At 55.3% G+C, this 19515-nt stretch overlaps 1 protein-coding gene across 3 annotated transcripts; it reads left to right on the top strand.

The window, feature by feature from the left end:
• The first annotated feature begins 664 nt into the window (after nucleotides 1-664).
• On the top strand, nucleotides 665-16265 carry C20H7orf57 (chromosome 20 C7orf57 homolog). 3 transcript variants are annotated; one of them, XM_058678024.1, is made up of 8 exons: nucleotides 665-1024; nucleotides 1334-1428; nucleotides 4258-4443; nucleotides 7524-7635; nucleotides 8412-8568; nucleotides 8989-9086; nucleotides 10080-10240; nucleotides 16189-16265. In XM_058678024.1, exons 2-8 carry the CDS (start codon nucleotides 1374-1376, stop codon nucleotides 16248-16250), a joined length of 831 nt encoding a protein of 276 aa, XP_058534007.1. In that variant the 5' UTR covers nucleotides 665-1024; nucleotides 1334-1373; the 3' UTR covers nucleotides 16251-16265. The 3 variants fall into 3 exon arrangements, with proteins under 3 accessions (XP_058534007.1, XP_058534005.1, XP_058534006.1); XM_058678022.1 differs by having other exon boundaries at nucleotides 10032-10240; XM_058678023.1 differs by lacking the exon at nucleotides 16189-16265 and adding an exon at nucleotides 12307-12431 and having other exon boundaries at nucleotides 10032-10240.
• Nucleotides 16266-19515: the final 3250 nt, after the last annotated feature.

Below are 19515 nucleotides of genomic sequence, written 5' to 3'. Positions count from 1 at the left end.
ATAGTTACAGGGATCCCATTGGCACCTTTAAGTCACACAAGGCTATGATTGATACAGGAGCTGCCCTTGCTCAAAGCAGTCTTCAAGAATGACTCAATGTCTGAGAAATGGAAACTTATCTTTCTTTTGTAAAATAGAAACTTGGGAAACTGAAGCTTACTGTTCCTAGCTCTTGGAAAGCACCCAACGGCTCCTAGCTCTCTATCTTGCAAGGTCTTCTGCCGCTCCTTATCTCACAAGGTCTTCTGCCTGCAGGCATCCTATTGACCCTTTTTCTGCTGGAGCTAAATTTGGGCTCTACAGGACAAGCACCTGGTCACCGCAGAACGAAGGCTGCCTCTGGCTGAGGAACTGAGGGGGCTGGGTCACAAACACCAGGACCTTCCCGGAACTCCTGACCCAGGTTCCAAAGAAATCATGGAAGCAAAACCCAATCCAGCACGTGGCCAGACCTCCACCAACGTGAAGTCAGGGTTCAACTCGATACCGGTGGGGACCTGGGTGCAGGCTCCCAAGGGAGACACGCAGGAAAAGGGTCCCCCGAGGGCAGCCGGGGCAGCATCCCGGTGGCCCAGCCAACCGTGTGGCACCTGTCGGCCTCCCCTCGTGCTGCCCACCCTCTCAGAGCTAACGGAAAAACTCTGCACCTCTCAAACATGCCAGTGTTACCCCACTCGCCCCTCTTGCAGCCGCTCTTACTGCGGCTGGGGTTCCCCGCGGGACAGGGCGTCACGCGGGGGATCAGCCGGCCCATGCAGCCCTGGCTCCCGGCGGTTGGCAGTCGGGGCCTGCGCGCTGCCTCGGCTCCGATGGGCTGAGTGCTGCTCCGCAGGCAGCCCCCATTGGCCCCGGCTCACCCGTCGCGCCCGCCGGTTGGCTGTGCCGCCGTTGCCCTGGCGACGTGCGCTGTTGTGGTTCCGCGCAGCGCCGGGAATGTGGGGTTGGTCCTCACCGGGCCGCAGCGTCCTGACTCCAGCCGCCGCGCCCCCGAGCCGCGGCGTCCACCCCGAGCCTGGGCCAGTGGGTGAGCGGGACAGGAGGAGGGCGGGGTCTGCGCTGTCACCGGTTTGGGTGGGCACAGGCAGGACCCAGGGCAGCACCGCGGGGCAGGTATCCTTGCCGGGCACCCGACGTGAATGTGGCGCCAGGTGTCTTGCATGCTGTGGCTCTGCAGTGTACCTGGCCTAGCTGTGCCCTGTGTACCCAGTCTGTCTGTGCTCGTGCTGTGTACTCTTTGTGTCTGTCCTCCTGGCTTGTGCCCCGTGAAGGTGCCGCTGCTGGGGGCCGGCTGGAAGCGGCCGACTGAGCAGGCGCATGGACTTTGCCTTGGCAGCTGCAGCTCCGGGTGAGCCAGGCCGGCTGGACTCTGCGCCATGAGGAACGCTGGCAAGGAGGTGCAGGGCTCCTCACAACGCTACGCCCCGTGCGGTGAGTGGGGCTGGAGTCCACACACAGAGTTGGTGTGTGGCGTGGTGGGGTGCCAGGGGCTGCCAGCTTTTCGTGCACAGGGTCTGGAGCTGAGCAGGGCAGCCAGGCACTCTGCTCGTCCTCCCTCCTCTGCAGCCTGTGGGGCGCTGGGGAGAGTGTGTAGGGCCAGCAGCTGGAACCCCATGCATCTAAAGTGAAAACGGGCGTCCCTCCCTGCTCCAGCTGGGTTGACCTGGTGCCAGAGGGTGTGGCTGTCTGGGTGACACCAGTGGACACCAGCAAGGCCAGGCACTGTCTTCACCTACCCTTGCACTGGCCAGCCCAGAGCTCATCCCTGCTTTGAGGACGAGGAAGCTGAGGGCCACACACAGAGCAAGTGGCCCCCCCTACCCACACCCATCGTCCCTGCCAGACCTGGAGCCTGGGTGTCTGTACAGCTCTGTGGCCTCCTGGTCCTTGTGGGGCCTGGCCAGCCTCTGCGTCCACGAAGCAATGAGGGCAGGGGTGGCCCTGGCATCTGTCACACAGGGACTAGCAAGGTCGGAGTTACAGGACACTGTACATGCTCAGAGGGCTTGTCCCCTTTATCCTCTGCGCATGTGCACGCCCGCGTGGGCTCTGGCTCCCTGCTCCTGTCCTTTGCACACAACTCCACATGGCTGGAAGAACTTGCAGTAATGAGCAGGTGCTGGAGGAGCACGCCTCTCTGTAGACTAATTAGTGATCGCAGTCCTGGAAAAAGAAGGCGGGAGCTCCACGCCTTCCCTCTGAGTTACCAAGCTCTTCTGTGCTTCAGCCTCTGCCAAAGCCAGGTGGTGCTGGTTCAGCCAGTGGGCGCTGTAGGTGCAGAGGAGCGCCACTCCTGTTGATGAGGGAGCCTTCGGTTCTGAGCGGACGGTGGGTGCCTAGGCTCTCAGCACCGAAGGAGTCCGCACCTTGCTTCTGTGCCTGCCTGGCAGAAACTGAGCTAGCACGCCTGATCACCCACCCTCCGCTGGCCTGCTGTGGGGCGGTGGAACTCGCAGGATGACTGGCGTAGCGGCGTGGTGCTTCAGAGTTTGTTTCGGTACAGAGCGTGTTGAGATCCATGAGTAGCTCTTTCTCATAGTCTACGCGTTCCACAAACTTTTGAACCCCCTCGTGCAGACAGAAAGGAATGGGCTGCTGTGATTGTGGTGCGGCAACAGAGTCTGCATAGGTGGCCTGTGGCCCGATCCTGGAGGACAGCCGATGCCACTGCCGGGCACGCAGGCCGCCTGGAGACACAGCCCCACTTCCTCCGGGGACCTCAGCTTTTCTCTCAGACCCTCTGTGATTGCAGTGAGACCCAGTACTTTAGAGGGGGTTCCCTGCACTTCCGACTTGCATGCTATTCTTACCTGGTTCATAGTCAGAACTGGGACCATGCAGGGCCAAGCCCTGGGAACCGTGGCCCAGCCAGGCTGTCGCATGCAGCTTGCCCCTGCACTCCCGTGGATGGGGCCTCGTGCAAGACCCTAAACACCTGGAGTTGTGACCATGCGCCCTGCAGAGCCCAGTCACAGTCACCCCCACCGCATGTCCACACGTGCCATGTGCACCACGCCAACAATGCCTTTTGTGTTTTTTGGTTTTCCTATTTGCAGTGAGCCAGGGGACCCTTTTCCTTGCTTCTGGGCACCCAGTGAATGCATTGCTGCATACTTGGAGGGAAGCACCAGGAGCTGCTCTGCAGACCTGGCCCCTCAGTTGGGCCCTAAAGAAGCAAACTTCAGGTCTGCGGGGTTTCTCCAGCCCTGCCTCTCCGGGCTGGGACTCAGAGTCTCCAGGGGTCTGCTGCCCCAGCTGCGCTCAGCTCTGGGCCTCGGGAGCCACACAGCCTCACCAGGCCCAGATCAGCACACAGCTGTCATGGCCCCTGTCTGCACCAGGCTAGAGGTGACATGGTGGGAAGGCGAGGAATGCAGAGGGCTGTCGTTTATTTCCTGCTACTTGGTGCCGTCTCCCTGTGCTGCCATGCCCACAGCGTCACACAGTCCACACTCAGGCATTTCCCAGGCCTGTTAGGATTCTTAGGCCTGAGCAGGGTTTCCCATCTGACTCCGTCCATCTCCGGTACTCTCTGGGATTCTGGCACTGTTCACTGCCCGGCCTGGAGCAGATGCAGGTGCAGCCCAGGTGGGAGAGGCCCTCGCGTTGCACAAGGCAGATGCGGCGGCTTCCAGGCCCTGACTGTGCTGCTCCTCCCTCTTTGCAACGTCAGTGGGCAAGTTCCCCCACCAGCTGCAGTTTCTCAGACAGAATTTACACTGCAAGATGTTTAACACATGGGTTATTTGGCCACAAATTCCACAGGTTTACAAAGGTCTGTTTAACATGTGTGTTGTTACAAACTGTGCGAGGCTTTCAGGGTGTTTTACACCAACGTAAATCTGTAAATCCCTTTTCCTAGAACCTGCTGCACATTGCAACATATTTAAGTGGTTTGGGTCTTCTCAGGCTCACATCTCTGAATTCTTCAACATAATCAGAAGTGTAGTTCAGTCTGCTTTATGGGGGATTGAGAGGAGTTGGGGGCATGCCTCCTTGGGAAGCTAACCCTGGGGGAGCAGGCTGGGGACCAGGGTGGGAGGTGGGGGCTTGGCAGAGACACGGGAGCAGGTTCAGGTGCTTGGTGTCTGCAGGACGCGGGAGTCGGGGCTGCCGTGAGGAGGATGTGGGCAGGGCGCCCAAGAGGGCGGTTGTGCTCGATGATACATGTTGTCTCAGCCGTGTCACTGCACAGGCTTGGAGGGGCCTGGAGCCCCCACCAGCCCTGATGCAGTTGTCCCTGGCGTCCCTGCTGTGTAGACTGGTATTACCACCTGCCAGCCAAGCGCTCCGAGAAGCCCGTGGATGCCCCCCCAGCGTCCCAGATCCCGGGGCTCAGCGACCTGGGAGACTCTGCGAGCAGAAGCCTGCCAGGAGCTCGGAGATACTGGATCAAGGAAACGGACTCAGAGTACGTGAAGCTGGCCAAGCAGGGCGGCAGGCCTGGTGAGTGTGTAGTGGGGAGCATGCACCCCCAGTTTCTTCCATAGGAAATTGCTTTTAAGAATGTCCCTGGGCTTTGGAAATCTGGGCTAAGTGGGTCAGGCTGGCAGGTGTGAGGTCCCGAGCCTGAGCTGACACCCGTGACCCAGCACGGAGCTGAGTTAGAGGTCACAGAGGTGGCGGCGTGAGCACTTGCTTCCAGTGCTCTCAAGGGGTGAGTGGCAGCCCTGCTGTCCAGTCCCTGCCCGCTGGCCATCCCTGGACAGCCCCCCTCTGTGCCTTCAGGTCCCGGCTCGCTGCCCCCAGTCCTAACTGGGAGAAGGTTTTCTTCCTGCTGTTCACTTCCTATCCCTGGCTTTGTGTGGCCATGCTGAAATCATGATGAGCGCTGATGACGACACATGCTACAAATATTTTATAGATTTATTTGATTTTTTCAGATTTCTTTAATTTTTTAAGATTGATTTATTTATTTCATTACAAAGTCAGATATACAGAGAGGAGGAGAGACAGAGAGGAAGCTCTTCCGTCCGCTGACTCACTCTCCAAGTGACCACAATGGCCGGTGCTGTCCTGATCCAAAGCCGGGAACCAGGAACCTCTTCTGGGTCTCCCACACCGGTGCAGGGTCCCAAGGCTTTGGGCCGTCCTCCACTGCTTTCCCAGGCTGCAAGCAGGGAGCTGGATGGGAAGTGGAGCTGCCAGGATTAGAACCGGCGCCCATATGGGATCCCGGGGTGTTCAAGGCGAGGACTTTAGCTGCTAGGTCACTCTGCCGGGCCCAGATTTCTTTAATTTTTTTATTGGAAAGTCAGATATACAGAGAGGAGGAGAGACAGAGAGATCTGTCTGATGATAAACTCTCCAAGTGGCCATGACAGCCAGAGCTGAGCCAATCTGAAGCCAGGGGCCAAGAGTTTCCAAGTCTCCCACGCAGGTGCAGGGTCCCAAGGCTTTGGGCCGTCCTCAACTGCTTTCCCAGGCCACAAGCAGGGAGCTGGATGGGAAGTGGAGCCGCCGGGATTAGAATTGGCTCCCATATGGGACCCCGGAGTGTACAAGATGAGGAGTTTAGTCACTAGGCTGCCGCACCGGGCCCTATATTTATTTGATTTTTAAAAATTATTTATTTTATTGGAAAGATAGATTTACAGAGAGAAGGAAAGACAGAGAGAAAGATCTTCTGTGTACTAATTCATTCCCCAAGTGGCCACAACAGCCGGAGCTGAGACGATTTGACGCCAGAAGTACAGGGTCCCAAGGCTTTGTGCCATTCTCCACTGCTTTCTCAGGCCACAAACAGGGAGCTGGATGGGAAATGGAGCCGCTGGAACATGAGCCAGCGCCCATATGGAATCCTGGTGCATGCAAGGTGAGGACTTTAGCCACTAGGCTACTGTGCCAGGCCCCATGTATTTATTTGAAAGGCAGAGTGACAGCAAGGGTAAGAGAGAGAGAGGAGAAAGCACACACTGGTGGGTTGATTGAGTTTACATGTACTGGTTCATACCCCAGTTCCCTCAAAAGAGCCCCAGCAGACTGAAACCAGGGGCCGGGAAGCCCATTTGGTCTTCCATGGGTGTGCTTGAGGCACTGTCCACTGGCTCCCAGAAGCACAGAGAGGTGGCAGGAACAGGGACCAGACACCCTCATTCAGGACGTGGGTGTTGCACGGGGCAGCTTCGCCCACCATGCCCCCTGGCCTGCCCTGATGGAGACTGGCTCTCACACGTGATGGAGTTAAGGAAATGCTGCTTGTACAGTCGCTGATCCTAGCGGGGGCCCACATCCCAAATGCCCTGCCTGGTCTTTGGGCTGAGCCACATACACAGAGACATTCTGGAGAAAGGCACAGGAAGTGGAAAGCAAAACAGTTCCACACCTCATATTTTTGATACTAAAAAGCCCAATCAGGGGTCAGCATGGCGCACTGTAGGTAAAGTTGTTGTCTGTGATGCCCTTAACCCATATCAGAGGGTCGGTTTGAGTCCTGGCTGCTCCGCTTCCAATCCTGCTCCTTGTCAATTGGTTCAAGTCCTTGGGCCCCTGCAACCATGTGGGAGACCCGGGCAGGGCTGAAGGCTCCTTCCTGCCTTCTGCTGACCAAGCTCCAGTCTTTGCTGCCAGGTAGAGTGACCAGTAATGAAAGATCTCTTTGGGTATCCCTCTGTTTGTCACTCTGCCTTTTAAGTGAAGAAAGTAGATACATTTATATACCTGGAGCAAGCCATCTGATTGGCCGTGAGGGAAGCAGGTGAGGCAGGACTTGGGGTTTGTTTCCTTGGACGCTGCTTTCCCTGCAGCTGTCTGGAAGCACATTGCTGGGACCGGTGGTAGAATCTGAATAAAGTCTGAACCAGACAGAAGCAGCTTTGATTCTGTTTACTGTGCCTTGATGGTGCCAAGGTGCCCCTCTGGAGACAGCCACTACGGGGAGGGACAAGGGGTGTCCTGCCAGCACTCCTGCCCCACCACGGGGCAGGCTGTGGAACAGCACACACTGTGCTTGCCACCTTAAGTCTGGAGCACAGAGCATGTCAAGGTTTTACAAACAGGAAGGGAAAGCCCAGGCATTGCTTCCTGACAGTAAGTGAGCAAGGTGGGCTTGCAGGTGCCCCTTCCCACTCCCTGCCTGTGGCTAACAGAGGAGAAAGGCACGGAACTTGAGGGCAAACCTGGGTTCTGGGCCTCTGGGTTGGCTGCCCCATGACTGACACATCCCCAGGTGACCCCTCGCCCCACGTTCCATCAGGAATGGCCATGCCAGGAGGGCAGCTGAGGAGGAGATGGGCCTGGAGGGAGCTGGGGGTGGGAAGTAGCAGGTGCTGTCCCTGGAGGTCGCACAAGTGCAGGAACTGATAGGTATGGCCAGCAGGGATGGCAGCCCTGGGTCAGGGGTTTGTCTAGATCCAGGAAGAGAGAGGGTAGCACTGGGAGACCGTAAGGATGTCCCTGCCAGAGCGCCAACTGGGACCTGCACCTGCCACTCCTGTGGAGGCAGCCCCCTGGGCAGCAGGCACTAGCCTAGTGCCACCCCAGCTGTGCTTCCCCCCCCCTCACAGCCCTGTTTCTTTCATTTTGAGATCTGTTGAAGCACCTTCCCCCTGGGACCTCGACGACGGGCACCCCCATGGCTTACTCCTTGCCTGACTGGTACATCCACCACAGCAAGCCACCTACTGCCATGCAGCGCCCGTGAGTGTGCCCAGCCTCTACCCTCCTGCCCATGGTTACAGGAGGAGGAAGAGGAGGAGGAGCAAAGGGCTGATCATGGGTGCAGTGTGTCTCTCACCTCACAGACAGCTTGCCTTCAGGGTGCAGTGTGTGCCTCTGGCAGCTCCAGCCCTTGGGGGGGATGTGGGGAAGCTGGAGCCCCCAGGGCCTGGAGATGCCCCGGGGAGCTACACACCCAGACTTCAAGGTCTGTCCCATTACAGAGGAGAGGCGCATTAGGGACACAGGGTACTCTCGGGGTGACGGTGTGGCCAGTGTCTGGATGCTGCTGTCTGGGGTGAGCACCCTGCGGCCTCCCAGTGGACATTAGCGGCGCTGCGAGTTTGTGTGCAGGCGCTGTCCACCGTCACCCGTGTTCTGCCCAGGGTCCCTGGGTTCTTTTTGCCTTTGGGATTCTGGTTCCCTGTGGTTTGGGAAACTAATGCACTCCCTGCAGCGTACTGACATAGCTCAGCTCTGCCATCGGCCTCGGCCACGGCCGTGAGTTGGGAACCAGAGCGGGGTGCAGTAGAGTCCAGCAGGGCATGCTGTGTGGCCCTCTCGTTCCTGGAGGTGCCTGCTTCAGCAGTGGGAACAGAAAGCTTTGTCCTGTGAACACTGCGTTTCTGTGGTTCCAGTCTGGATAGTCCTGGGGGTCCTGGATCAGGAGCTGGGTGGGGGAGGGAGAGACCTGAGGTCACAAAGCACAGGGGGTAGTGGGGAGCTCCAGGTTTACCTGTCTGCTGTCCTCCCCGCAGGGTTCCTGTGGTCTCCATGCCCGACTACATGGTTTATGAAGAATTCAACCCTAACCAGGCCAACGGCAGCTACGAGTCCAGAAGGGGGCCCTTTGACTTCGACATGAAAACCGTTTGGCAGAGGGAGGCTGAGGAGCTCGAAAAGACCAAAAAGAAGGTGACAAAGGTCGTAGACGTGGCCACCCCATCTCTTCCCTCCAAGGGGGCATGCTTGTCAGCCGCTGGTCTGGGTCCCCGTGACCTCGGTCACATGTTCTGGTCCTGAGGTTAGAGCTCCAGGCCTGGCTGGCTGCCATCCTCTTGACTTTTTTTTTTATAGATGTTGATTTCATAAGGCAGGATGGTTTCCTACTATATTATTTTTTAAAAGCTCTCTTTCTGTGGGAGGCATGTGGGTTCCTTCTGTGGCTGCCTGGGATGCGTGCTTGTGCAGTCACGCTGGCTGCAGTTCATGGCTGGGCTGTACCTCTGATGGGTGCAGTGGGCAGCTCCCTGCGCGTCCACTCCAGTCTGCCCGCCCCGTGTCTGAGCTGCGCGTGCCTGTCTCCAACCCCTCGTGTTGCCTTTCCCTGCACAGGTCAAGCTGCCAGCCATTCATTCCAAGAATCCCAGCAAAGTGGGGACCCCGCTCGGCCCCAGGGACCCTGCAGGAAGCAGACTGTCCTTCCCTCCCATGTGAGTGGCTGACCTTCACGGTCCTCAAGGGAAGTGGGGGCTGCTCATTTCTTCCTTACCACCGGGCTGCCCCGACTGTGGCCGCTTCCTGCCACCCAGCCCAGGGCGCCCTGGCAGCCTGCTCTGCTTCCCAACCCCTCTCTCCCTCCACATCACATCTGAGGGGTGTGTTCTGAGTGCCTAGGGCCTGTGCCCAGGCACGGGTGGGCGTGCTGGCTCTGTGGGTAAATAATGGGCACGTTAGACATTGGCTGTCTGTGAGCTTGCCAGCTGGGGAGGGATGCCACCCTGTCCACCTGCCACCAGTCTCCTTTGCTTCCCAGATTGTAGTTTGCTGCTGGAGTTGATGGCACCTATCGCCTAGCTCTTCAGACTGTCAGTGGGACCAAGGCCATGAGGGCTCAGACTGGGATGTGTGCGGGCAGGGAGATGTAGAACTGGGGGCTTTCATAGAAGCTGAGTGACACGAGAGAAACGGCCTTACATCTGTTACCTGCCTGCCGCGAAGCGTGGCTGTTTGTGAAGGGGTGGCAGGTGGCTGAATATGAAGCCAGGAGCAGCAGAGACAGCTGTGCAGATCAGTGCCAGGTAACCTCAGCCAGGAGGGAACTGTGTTGACAGCAGTCAGGTGTTTAAAGGCGGGGCAGTCCCCAGCCGTCTGTAACCACTGGGCGAGGGGGGCGCCCTCCGCAGGCTTCCCGGTGAAGGGCTGGAGCTGTTAGCATTCTGGACTTCCCTGTGGGGCTTGGAAACCAGACCAGATGTGCTCTCATTCATGTTCAAGGATGCTTTGAAATACACCTCCTTATGCCTGGAAGTAGGGAAAGTGAGAGAGTGAGCGCTATGTGAAGTTTTGGGGGTCACTCCCACGTCATCAGACTATCTCTGGTTCATATCACATTAACCTATGTACTCAAGTTTAACACTAATTTCTCTCTTTTTGAGGCCTGGCCAAAAAGCCAGTTCACCCACAAACTTTTCCAAACTTATTAGCAATGGTTATAAGGATGAGTGGTTGCAGCAGCAGCGCACCGACTCGGACAAGAGGACTGCGAAGGCGGTGGCCACTCGGTCCTCGGAGGAGCCCCAGGGACTGGAGGACACGGAGTCGCGCCAGGAGCCAGAGGTCCCCGAGGGCTCCGAGAGCGCGCTAGGTGAGGGGATGGGCTAGTGTTGCCAGGGAGCAGGCCCCTGCAGCTCTGGGCAACCTTACTGGGACCTAAAGACGTCCTTCGGAGCCTGTGGAGTCTGCAGGTCACCGGCATGTGGCTTTTACTTGGTGACGCTGGGAGACAACAAAAGTTGTGGCTTCTAGAGCTTCTTGCTTTCTGTTTGTTAAAAAGAAAAAAGAAAAGAAAAGAAAAAAAAAAGAAAAGAAAAAAGGGATCCCAAACAGGGTTGACCTGCGTCTCAGACACCAGGCCACTTCTGACCTGCAGGGCTTAGCCCTTGGGTGGTATGCCGGCCCTCCCTGGTGCTCCCCAGCAGAATGCATGCTGCAAAGCTGAGCAAGGCTGGCACTTCTGAGACTTTGAATGGCTTTCTCTGCACTCAGGCCCTCCAAACGAGTGTCAGCTGCATTGGTGTGTCCTTTCTCGGCCACGGTCTCAGTCACAGGGCATCAGCCTCGGGTTTTGGGGTGTGTGCGAGCGCTGTGTGTGCTTCATTAACCTTGTTAGTTGTAGTACTGACTGCACATCTCTGGGAAACAACATTTTTTTTTAAAGTTTTATTTATTTGAAAGGCAGAGTTAGCGAGAGAGAGAGAGAGAGAGAGAGAGAGAGAGAAGTGATCCATCTGCTAGGCCAAAGGCAGAAACCTAAAACTCATCCAGGCCGCCCAGATTGATTCAGCAGCCCACACACTTTGGCCATTCCCTGCTGCTTTGCCACACACACTGGCAGGGAGCTAGATGGGAAATGGAGCGGCCCGGACCAGAGTCCGTGCCCGTGCGGGATGCTGGTGCTGCTGGCAGCAGCCTAGCACACGGTGGTTACTACTCTTAAAGCTGTGCTTCTCTGGTTAAGGATGCTGGGTGTGTTTTTGTCAGCCCGTCGGCCCCTTCTGCTTGCCTGTCCCCAGGCGTGGCTGAGCCAAGGCCTTTGAGAGCTCCGTGACCAGTTCCTGCTCCGTGTGCTTAGGAAGCAGCAGCAGTGTTCAGGGGCTTGCTGTTCTTTAATGCACACACACCATTCGTCCTTCTGTGGTCAGCGTGCTCTGTGAGCTCTGGTGACTGTGCGTGTTCTGTGAGCTGCGGTGACTGTGCATGTTCTGTGAGCTGCAGTGACTGTGTGTTCTGTGAGCTGCGGTGACTGTGTGTGTTCTGTGAGCTGCGGTGACTGTGCGTGTTCTGTGAGCTGCGGTGACTGCGTGTTCTGTGAGCTCTGGTGACTGTGCGTGTTCTGTGAGCTCTGGTGACTGTGCGTGTTCTGTGAGCTGCAGTGACTGCGTGTTCTGTGAGCTGCAGTGACTGCGTGTTCTGTGAGCTGCAGTGACTGCATGTTCTGTGAGCTGCGGTGACTGTGCGTGTTCTGTGAGCTGCAGTGACTGCGTGTTCTGTGAGCTGCGGTGACTGTGCGTGTTCTGTGAGCTGCAGTGACTGCGTGTTCTGTGAGCTGCGGTGACTGTGCGTGTTCTGTGAGCTGCGGTGACTGTGCGTGTTCTGTGAGCTGCAGTGACTGCGTGTTCTGTGAGCTGCAGTGACTGCATGTTCTGTGAGCTGCGGTGACTGTGCGTGTTCTGTGAGCTGCAGTGACTGCGTGTTCTGTGAGCTGCGGTGACTGTGCGTGTTCTGTGAGCTGCAGTGACTGCGTGTTCTGTGAGCTGCGGTGACTGTGCGTGTTCTGTGAGCTGCAGTGACTGCGTGTTCTGTGAGCTGCGGTGACTGTGCGTGTTCTGTGAGCTGCGGTGACTGTGCGTGTTCTGTGAGCTGCAGTGACTGCGTGTTCTGTGAGCTGCAGTGACTGCATGTTCTGTGAGCTGCAGTGACTGCATGTTCTGTGAGCTGCAGTGACTGCGTGTTCTGTGAGCTGCGGTGACTGTGCGTGTTCTGTGAGCTGCGGTGACTGTGCGTGTTCTGTGAGCTGCAGTGACTGCGTGTTCTGTGAGCTGCGGTGACTGTGCGTGTTCTGTGAGCTGCAGTGACTGCGTGTTCTGTGAGCTGCGGTGACTGTGCGTGTTCTGTGAGCTGCGGTGACTGTGCGTGTGTTCTTTGTTGCAGAATCTCCTCCTCCAAGTGAGTACTGATAGAGAGCCATCCTGATCAGAAGGCGTACGTGTCGTGTCTTAGCCGGAAGTCTGCGACCCGGCCTCTACTTGGGAGATCCTAGCAGCCGGCCACCTGCCACGCCCACCTCCAGATTCCGAAACTCATGCCTGGCCCCAGTTTATTGGTTTTGTTTGTTTTAAAGATATGTATTTTTTTAAAGTTTTTTTATTATTATTGGAAAGCCAGATATACAGAGAGGAGGAGAGACAGAGAGGAAGATCTTCCATCCGATGTTTCACTCCCTAAGTGAGCCGCAAAGGGCCGGTGCGCACCGTTCTGATGCCAGGAACCAGGAACCTCTTCCGGGTCTCCCATGCGGGTACAGGGTCCCAAGGCTTTGGGCCGTCCTCCACTGCTTTCCCAGGCCACAAGCAGGGAGCTGGATGGGAAGTGGAGCTGCCGGGATTAGAACCGGCGCCCATATGGGATCCCGGGGCATTCAAGGCGAGGACTTTAGCAGCTAGGCCACGCTGCCGGGCCCAAAGATATGTATTTTTAAACTTTAAAAGGCAGAGTTACAGAAAGAGAAGGAAAGACAGAGAAATCTTCCTGGTTCACTACCAAGTTGGCTGCAATTATTGGAGCTGGGTTGGTCCAAGACTGTGAGCCAGGAGCGTCTCCCAGGTTTGCCACGAGGGTGCAGGGGTCCAGGCGTCCCCGCTGCTTTCTCAGGTGCATTAGCAGGAAGCTGACTGGAAGGAGAACGCCCAGAACTTGAACTGGTACACATGTGGGATGCCAGCACCACAGGGGAGATTAGCCCACTGTGCCACAGAGCCAGCCCCAACACTTTGTAAGGCTGTTAGGATGTAGAGATGTCACAAGTCCACAGAGCTCACTCGTGTCCACCCAGCGACAGCTCACGTGTAGATTACATGAAGGAAAACAGCTCGGCTCACCGACATGCATTTTCGCACTCACCCTATGAGCCAAGTAGATTTAAATAATGGAAAAGTGAAAGCCATGGGAGCAACCCTGCCTATTTTCAGTTTTCTTACTTTCTAACCGACAGTTAATGATTGTAAATACTCATGGAGTACAATGTGGTACACATTTGACGTATGTACAAGGATATTTCAGAAAGTTCAAGGGTGAAGTGCCGTTGGTGTGGCACAGCGTGCTAAGCTGCTGCTTGCAAGGCCGGCACCCCGTTTCACTGTGCTGGTTGGAGACCCCCACTTGCAGTCAGCTCTGGTTGATGTGCCCGGGAAGCAGCTGACGCCTCAGATGACTGATTCAGCTGCAGCCCAGCAGGGAGACCTGGGCTGGTCCCTGGGCTGGTTCCTGGCTCCTGCTTCGGGGTTCAGCTCTCCCAGTCCCAGCCTCTCCAAGGATTTAGAGAATGAACAGACAGGAGCCCTCGCTTCCTCTTTCTGTATCTTTAAATAAAGTTTTGTTTTTTTTTTAACAAGTTCATGGAATACAAAATTAAAAGGTATTTATTTTGGTGCAAAAAAAATATTGAAATCCGTGGTTAGCCATTTCATAATGTGAAAAAGGAGTCCTTTATGATTGTGGAGTGAGTAAATCGAGCTACATCACTCCTCATAGTAACCTGGTGTGCTCTTGGGGCGGGCACGGGTCAGCCCTCCCCCTCTGCTCATCTTGACAGCGTGTGGTCATCAGCGACCGCTGCCCCGCCGTGCGGGCCTTGCACTTGGTCTGGCTGCAGCTGTGTCCTCTGACCGCCGTCTCCCAGCCCTTCCCAGCCCTGGCGAGTGCGCTCCTCTTAACGCTGGGAAGTGGACGCCGTTAGCACAGGAGCGAGGAGTGTGGGATTTGTCTCTCTGTATCTTACTTTTTCCCCCATGGCCTAATGACCCCAGGTTCCTGTATATTGTAGCAAACAATGAAATGTCCTTCTGCCGAAGGCTGGCTCGTACACCACGGTGTGCATGCCACACATTTCTTGACCCACTCACCCAGTGGTGGGTACAGAGCTCGAGTCCATCTCTTGGGCAGCGTGAGTCACACTCCAGCAGCCGGCAGTGCAGCTGTCTGGCCGACACGTGACTCCACACGCTGGCTGGACGCCTGGCAGCCGGGTTGCGGGCTCATATCGCAGTCTTGCTTTGGGTTTTCCAGGGAAGCTCCAAACTCCTCACCATGGCTGTGCTAGTCTCCGTTCCCTCCCGCAGGGGGTGGGCGTCCTCCCAACAGGTGTGACTTGGAGGTCCTTGTGACACGCAGCATTTTCTGGGTCATCTAGAAGCCTGTTGAGGGGAGGTGCCCGCTCAGGCTCTTGCCCCCAGTCTCTTGTAGCCTTACATCCATTTCCAGTTGACTTTTATGCGTGGCCTGAGGCGAGGGGCCGGCTCCGCTCCTGCGTGTGGGTGTCTGTTCCCACACCAAGGGCCAAGGTACCTGTCCTCTCAGGCCTGTCCTTGATGACCCCACTGACAGGTGAGCTTGTTTCTGAGTTCCATCCCACCATCCCGTTCTGTGGACCTGTGTTCCTGTCTGCAGGCCACTGCACGCTGTTCTGACCACTACAGCCTTGCAATGTATTTTGAAATTAGACACTTTGCTCTTTTCATTCAAGATGTCTTTGATTGTTTGGCATCTTTTGTAATCCCTTATGAATTTTAGGATACATTTTCTGATTCTATAAAAAAGTCACTGGAATTTTGATAAGCATTGCATGGAGTCTACAGGCTACTTGGAATACCATGAATTTTAAATATTAAATATTAATAGCTCCAATCCATGAACATGTCTCATCTTTCCATTCATGTCTTAAGTTGTTTTTTTTTTTGTCAGTGTTTTGTGGTATTCGATGTATATGCTTCCGTTTCTTTGGCTAAATTTACTCCTAAGAATTTTTTCTTTTTAATTGTGCTATGAATGAGATTGTTTCCTTAATTTCCTTTCAGATAGTCCATTACTAGTGTATAACATACCTTTAATTGTTTTTTAAAGATTTATTCATTTTTATTGGGAAAGCAGATTACAGGAAGCTCTTCCACTGGTTGGTTCACTCCCTAAATGGCTGCAGTGGCCAGAGCTGAGTCTGTCTAAAGCCAGCAGCAGGGAGCCCCTTCCAGGTCTCCCACGTGGGTGCAGGGGTCCAAGGCTTTGAATCATCCTCAGTTGCTTTCCCAGGCCATAAACAGGGAGCTGGATGGGAAGTGGGGCTTCTGGGACATGAACTGGTGTCCACATGGGATGCTGACACCTGCACAGGATTGGCTGTTGAGCTATCGTACTGGCCCCAGATTACTGATTTTTATACACTGATGTTGTGTCCCACCAATGTACTAAACCAATATGCTAACATTGGGTAAATTTGTATCCTTTTCTCTATGCCACCGAGCTGGATAATTTTGCTTCTTTCCTCTCCCCTTCACTGCTGCCCCCCTACTTTGCCTGATTGCTTCTGGCCTGGGCTGTGTTCAACACAAGTGGCGAGAATGGCCATCCTTGCCTCTCTCTTCATATTAAAATGAAAACTCTTGAGCGTTTCAGCAGATGAGATGACCAGCTCCTGGCTGGTCATCCGTGGCCCCCATTGTGTTGGGGTACGCTCTCGTCCTAATTCACTGAGTTTTCATCAGGAATGAATGGGCAGATTTGTGAAACGCAGTTGAAACGATCGTGCGCTTTTGCCGTTCAGTCCACTGAGGCAACGGACCTCACGCGGGCCTGAACCGCCCCGGCACCCCGGCACCCCGGCACCCCGGCACCCCGGCCAACCATGCTGCACAATGATCTCACTGTGACACTGTGCTCAGGCTTCCGTGGACGGCAGCCGTGAGCCTTACCTCCAGCTGTGTGCTTCCTCCTGCGCAATGGCGGTGGGTGACAGTTTCTTTTCCTTGTGTACTCTGCCTGCAGGCCCAGCGGCAACCCTGTCTGAGCCAACACAGCCCGCGCAGGAGTCCTCTGTGGCCGACTAGGATGCCCGCGCCAGAGCTCTGCTGCCTCTCCGTGGCTTCTCGGGATCTTCGATGCTGCAGCGGACTCCACTCCATGTGGCTCAGACGGTGGGGTTTCGTTCCTTGTGCTTCTCTGGAGGCGTTCCGTACGTGGTCAGTAAATAGAAGCCCTGGTCGTGCTGGCCTGGTGCTGTCCAGGGTGGGGGGCAGTCACTTGCTCTGCCATCAGCTCAGCACGCGGCCTGCCCATGTTCCTGTCCGTGCTTTTCCGCTGGACCCCAGGAAGCCCACAGGACCGGCCCCAAGCCTCATTTGTGGTTTGGTCTTGTAATCTGTAGGAATAGTAATAATTTTTATATAAAAACAATAATTCCAGAATATAGTGATATAGTTTATATTAAGATATTTTATTGATGCCTTTAAGTTTTAAATATCAAGTAGAAAATATCACAGCATTTGCTATTTAAAAATTTTTGCTGATTACTTTTGGCATAAATTGAATCCTAGGACATTAGATTTATCATTTTATATCTGAGTAAAAATGTTTCATATTTGATGGGGTAGGATTACCACAACTTCTGAATTATCAGACCAAGTACACTTATAACTGTTGTTTTTACTAACAAACATTAAAATGTAGCTTCATATTTTGTCTGTTTAATTCATTACTAAAATACCGACTTTCTGCAGGCATTAGCGTCTGTCCCAGAGTGAACTCCTCACGCACGCACTCACCTGGAATTCGCAGCTTCAGTGAGATGCTAGGATGATCACACGGGTCACCGTCGCCCCAGCCACCTGACAGCAGTGCTGGGAGAAGGGGTGCATTCTGGGGAGAAGCGGCTGACTGCAAGTGTCGATAAAATAGTAGAACACCATGAAAGAAATAATGGCCCACTGGTTTTTCCCTTCTTTGCTCCTCGTCCTCCCTTCCTCAATTCCGAGGGCCCTGCAAGAACTCTGGGAGCTGAGATCAGCCGCTGGAGCCGTCTCAGGTTACTGTACTAGCAGAGGCTTGTGTTCAGGGAGAGGAGGGACAGTGTGGGGTGGGAGCCAGTGGGCAGCCGTGCCCAGCAGCCAGCTCTGCGAGCAGAAAACCAGTCTGCTGTTGAAAAGCTAGCAGCCAGGCTCTGCAAACACGGAACTGGCAGTTCCGGCCAGTCGTCCTAGAGAACATGACTGGCAACACTCCAGTAAAAACTATGAAAACGATTTAACTAAGTGTGGCTTTTACAGATGAAATAAGCACGCATGTATAGTTACACACAGACACCTCCTCCGTGTTCTCTGGGGGTGCCTCACCCCTGCTCCTGCAGGGGCAGCTGGGCTGCTGTGAGGAGTCAGACAGGCTAATGGGCATTTAGGGCCTCTGTCCCCTGGTGGAGTTACCTTGTAAAACAGAAACTCTTCTCCCCATCCTTTACCCTGCCAAGAGCAACTTCTCCAGCTTTGTCCCCAGTGCCCTTGAGGGAGAGCGAAGGGACAAATTAGAACATCGATTCGCGTCAGGGAAAAGCAAGGGGCCACAGCCTAAAGCAGCCCCCATCTCAGAGACGGTCCTGAGTCTCAGCTCCCCACCAGCAGCCCCCATCTCAGAGACGGTCCTGAGTCTCAGCTCCCCACCAGCAGCCCCCATCTCAGAGACGGTCCTGAGTCTCAGCTCCCCACCAGCAGCCCCCATCTCAGAGACGGTCCTGAGTCTCAGCTCCCCACCAGCAGCCCCCATCTCAGAGACGGTCCTGAGTCTCAGCTCCCCACCAGCAGCCCCCATCTCAGAGACGGTCCTGAGTCTCAGCTCCCCACCAGCAGCCCCCATCTCAGAGACGGTCCTGAGTCTCAGCTCCCCACCAGCAGCCCCCATCTCAGAGACGGTCCTGAGTCTCAGCTCGCCACCAGAACGGGAGGAGGAAGCCACCAGCCCCACTTCTGATGTGCTTTATGTTCCCAACAAGGTGCTGGACAGCACTCCCTTCAGCCCTCTCCGCGAGATGATGCTCAGGGGTGTCCCAGTCTCTCCTCCCTTGGAACCCCCTCCGCTCACTACGGCAGGAGACCTCTTTCTCTCTCTTTAATAAATCTTGTTTGGGCCCAGCATGGTGGTCTAGCAGCTAAAGTCCTTCGCCTTGACCATGCCAGGATCCCATATGGTCGCCGGTTCTAATCCCGGCTGCCCCGCTTTCCATCCAGCTCCCCGCTTGTGGCCTGGGAAAGCAGTTGAGGACAGCCTAAAGCCCCGGAGACCCTGCACCTGTGTGGGAGACCTGGAAGAAGTTCCTGGCTTTGGATGGATGCAGCACTGGCCATTGTGGTCACTTGGGGAGTGAACCATCAGAAGATCTTCCTCTCTGTCTCCTCCTCTTCGTATATCTGCCTTTACAATAAAAATAAATCTTAAAAAAGAAGTCTTGCTTTGCACACTGAGATTGCATGAAAATTCTTTCTCATGAAACAAGAAATGACGCTACTTTTGCCTTTTTTAAAAAAAGATTTTTATTGCAAAGTCAGATATACAGAGAGGAGAGAAAGAAATACCTTCCATCCGATGATTTACTCCCCAAGTGACTGCAACGGCCAGTGCTGTGCTGATCCAAAGCCAAGAACCTAGATCCTCTTCCAGGTCTCCCACACAGGTGCAGGGTCCCAAGGCTTTGGGCCGTCCTCGACTGCTTTCCCAGGCCATAAGCAGGGAGCTGGATGGGGATTGGGGCTGCTGGGATTAGAACTGGTGTCCATATAGGATCCTGGGGCGTTCAAGGCAAGGACTTTAACCGCTAGGCCACACTGCTGGGCCCTGCTGTTGCCTTTTGAATCCAATTTCCTGCAACATTGCCTTCTCGAAACCCCACTACCGCCCACGTAGACGGAGGCAGGTCTGGGAGCGCAGACCTGAGGGGCGGGCAGAGGGGGAACAGAGCAGCACCCCAGTGTCAACAACGGTGGGAGTGGCAAGCTGGAGCCCACAGCCTGCAGCAGGTGTCCTGGTGGGGGTGGAGCGGAGGCTCTGTGCCACCGTGCCAAGGTGTGTGGTTCCCACGTCCTCTGGTGAACCTCACCAAGCCTTTGTGGGGGACCAGAGGCAAGCCTCTACAAGATGGACTTGTCTGAAAATGTTGTAGAGTTTCTGACCCAGAATACGGCAGCAACCTCAATTCTTGTCTTGCAGGAAAGAATTTTCATGTGGACAGTTTAGTTTTAAAGCAAGATTTATCAGACAAGCCGGGAAAAGGAGCTCCCATCCTAGTGATGGGAGGGGGCTTCAAGAATGGACCCTTAGCCCCTGCCATAG

The sequence above is a fragment of the Ochotona princeps genome, chromosome 20 (assembly GCF_030435755.1).
Source record: "Ochotona princeps isolate mOchPri1 chromosome 20, mOchPri1.hap1, whole genome shotgun sequence".
NCBI lineage: Eukaryota > Metazoa > Chordata > Mammalia > Lagomorpha > Ochotonidae > Ochotona > Ochotona princeps.
The sequence above is the reverse complement of the archived record's forward strand: the minus strand, read 5'-3'. Positions and strand labels throughout refer to the sequence as shown.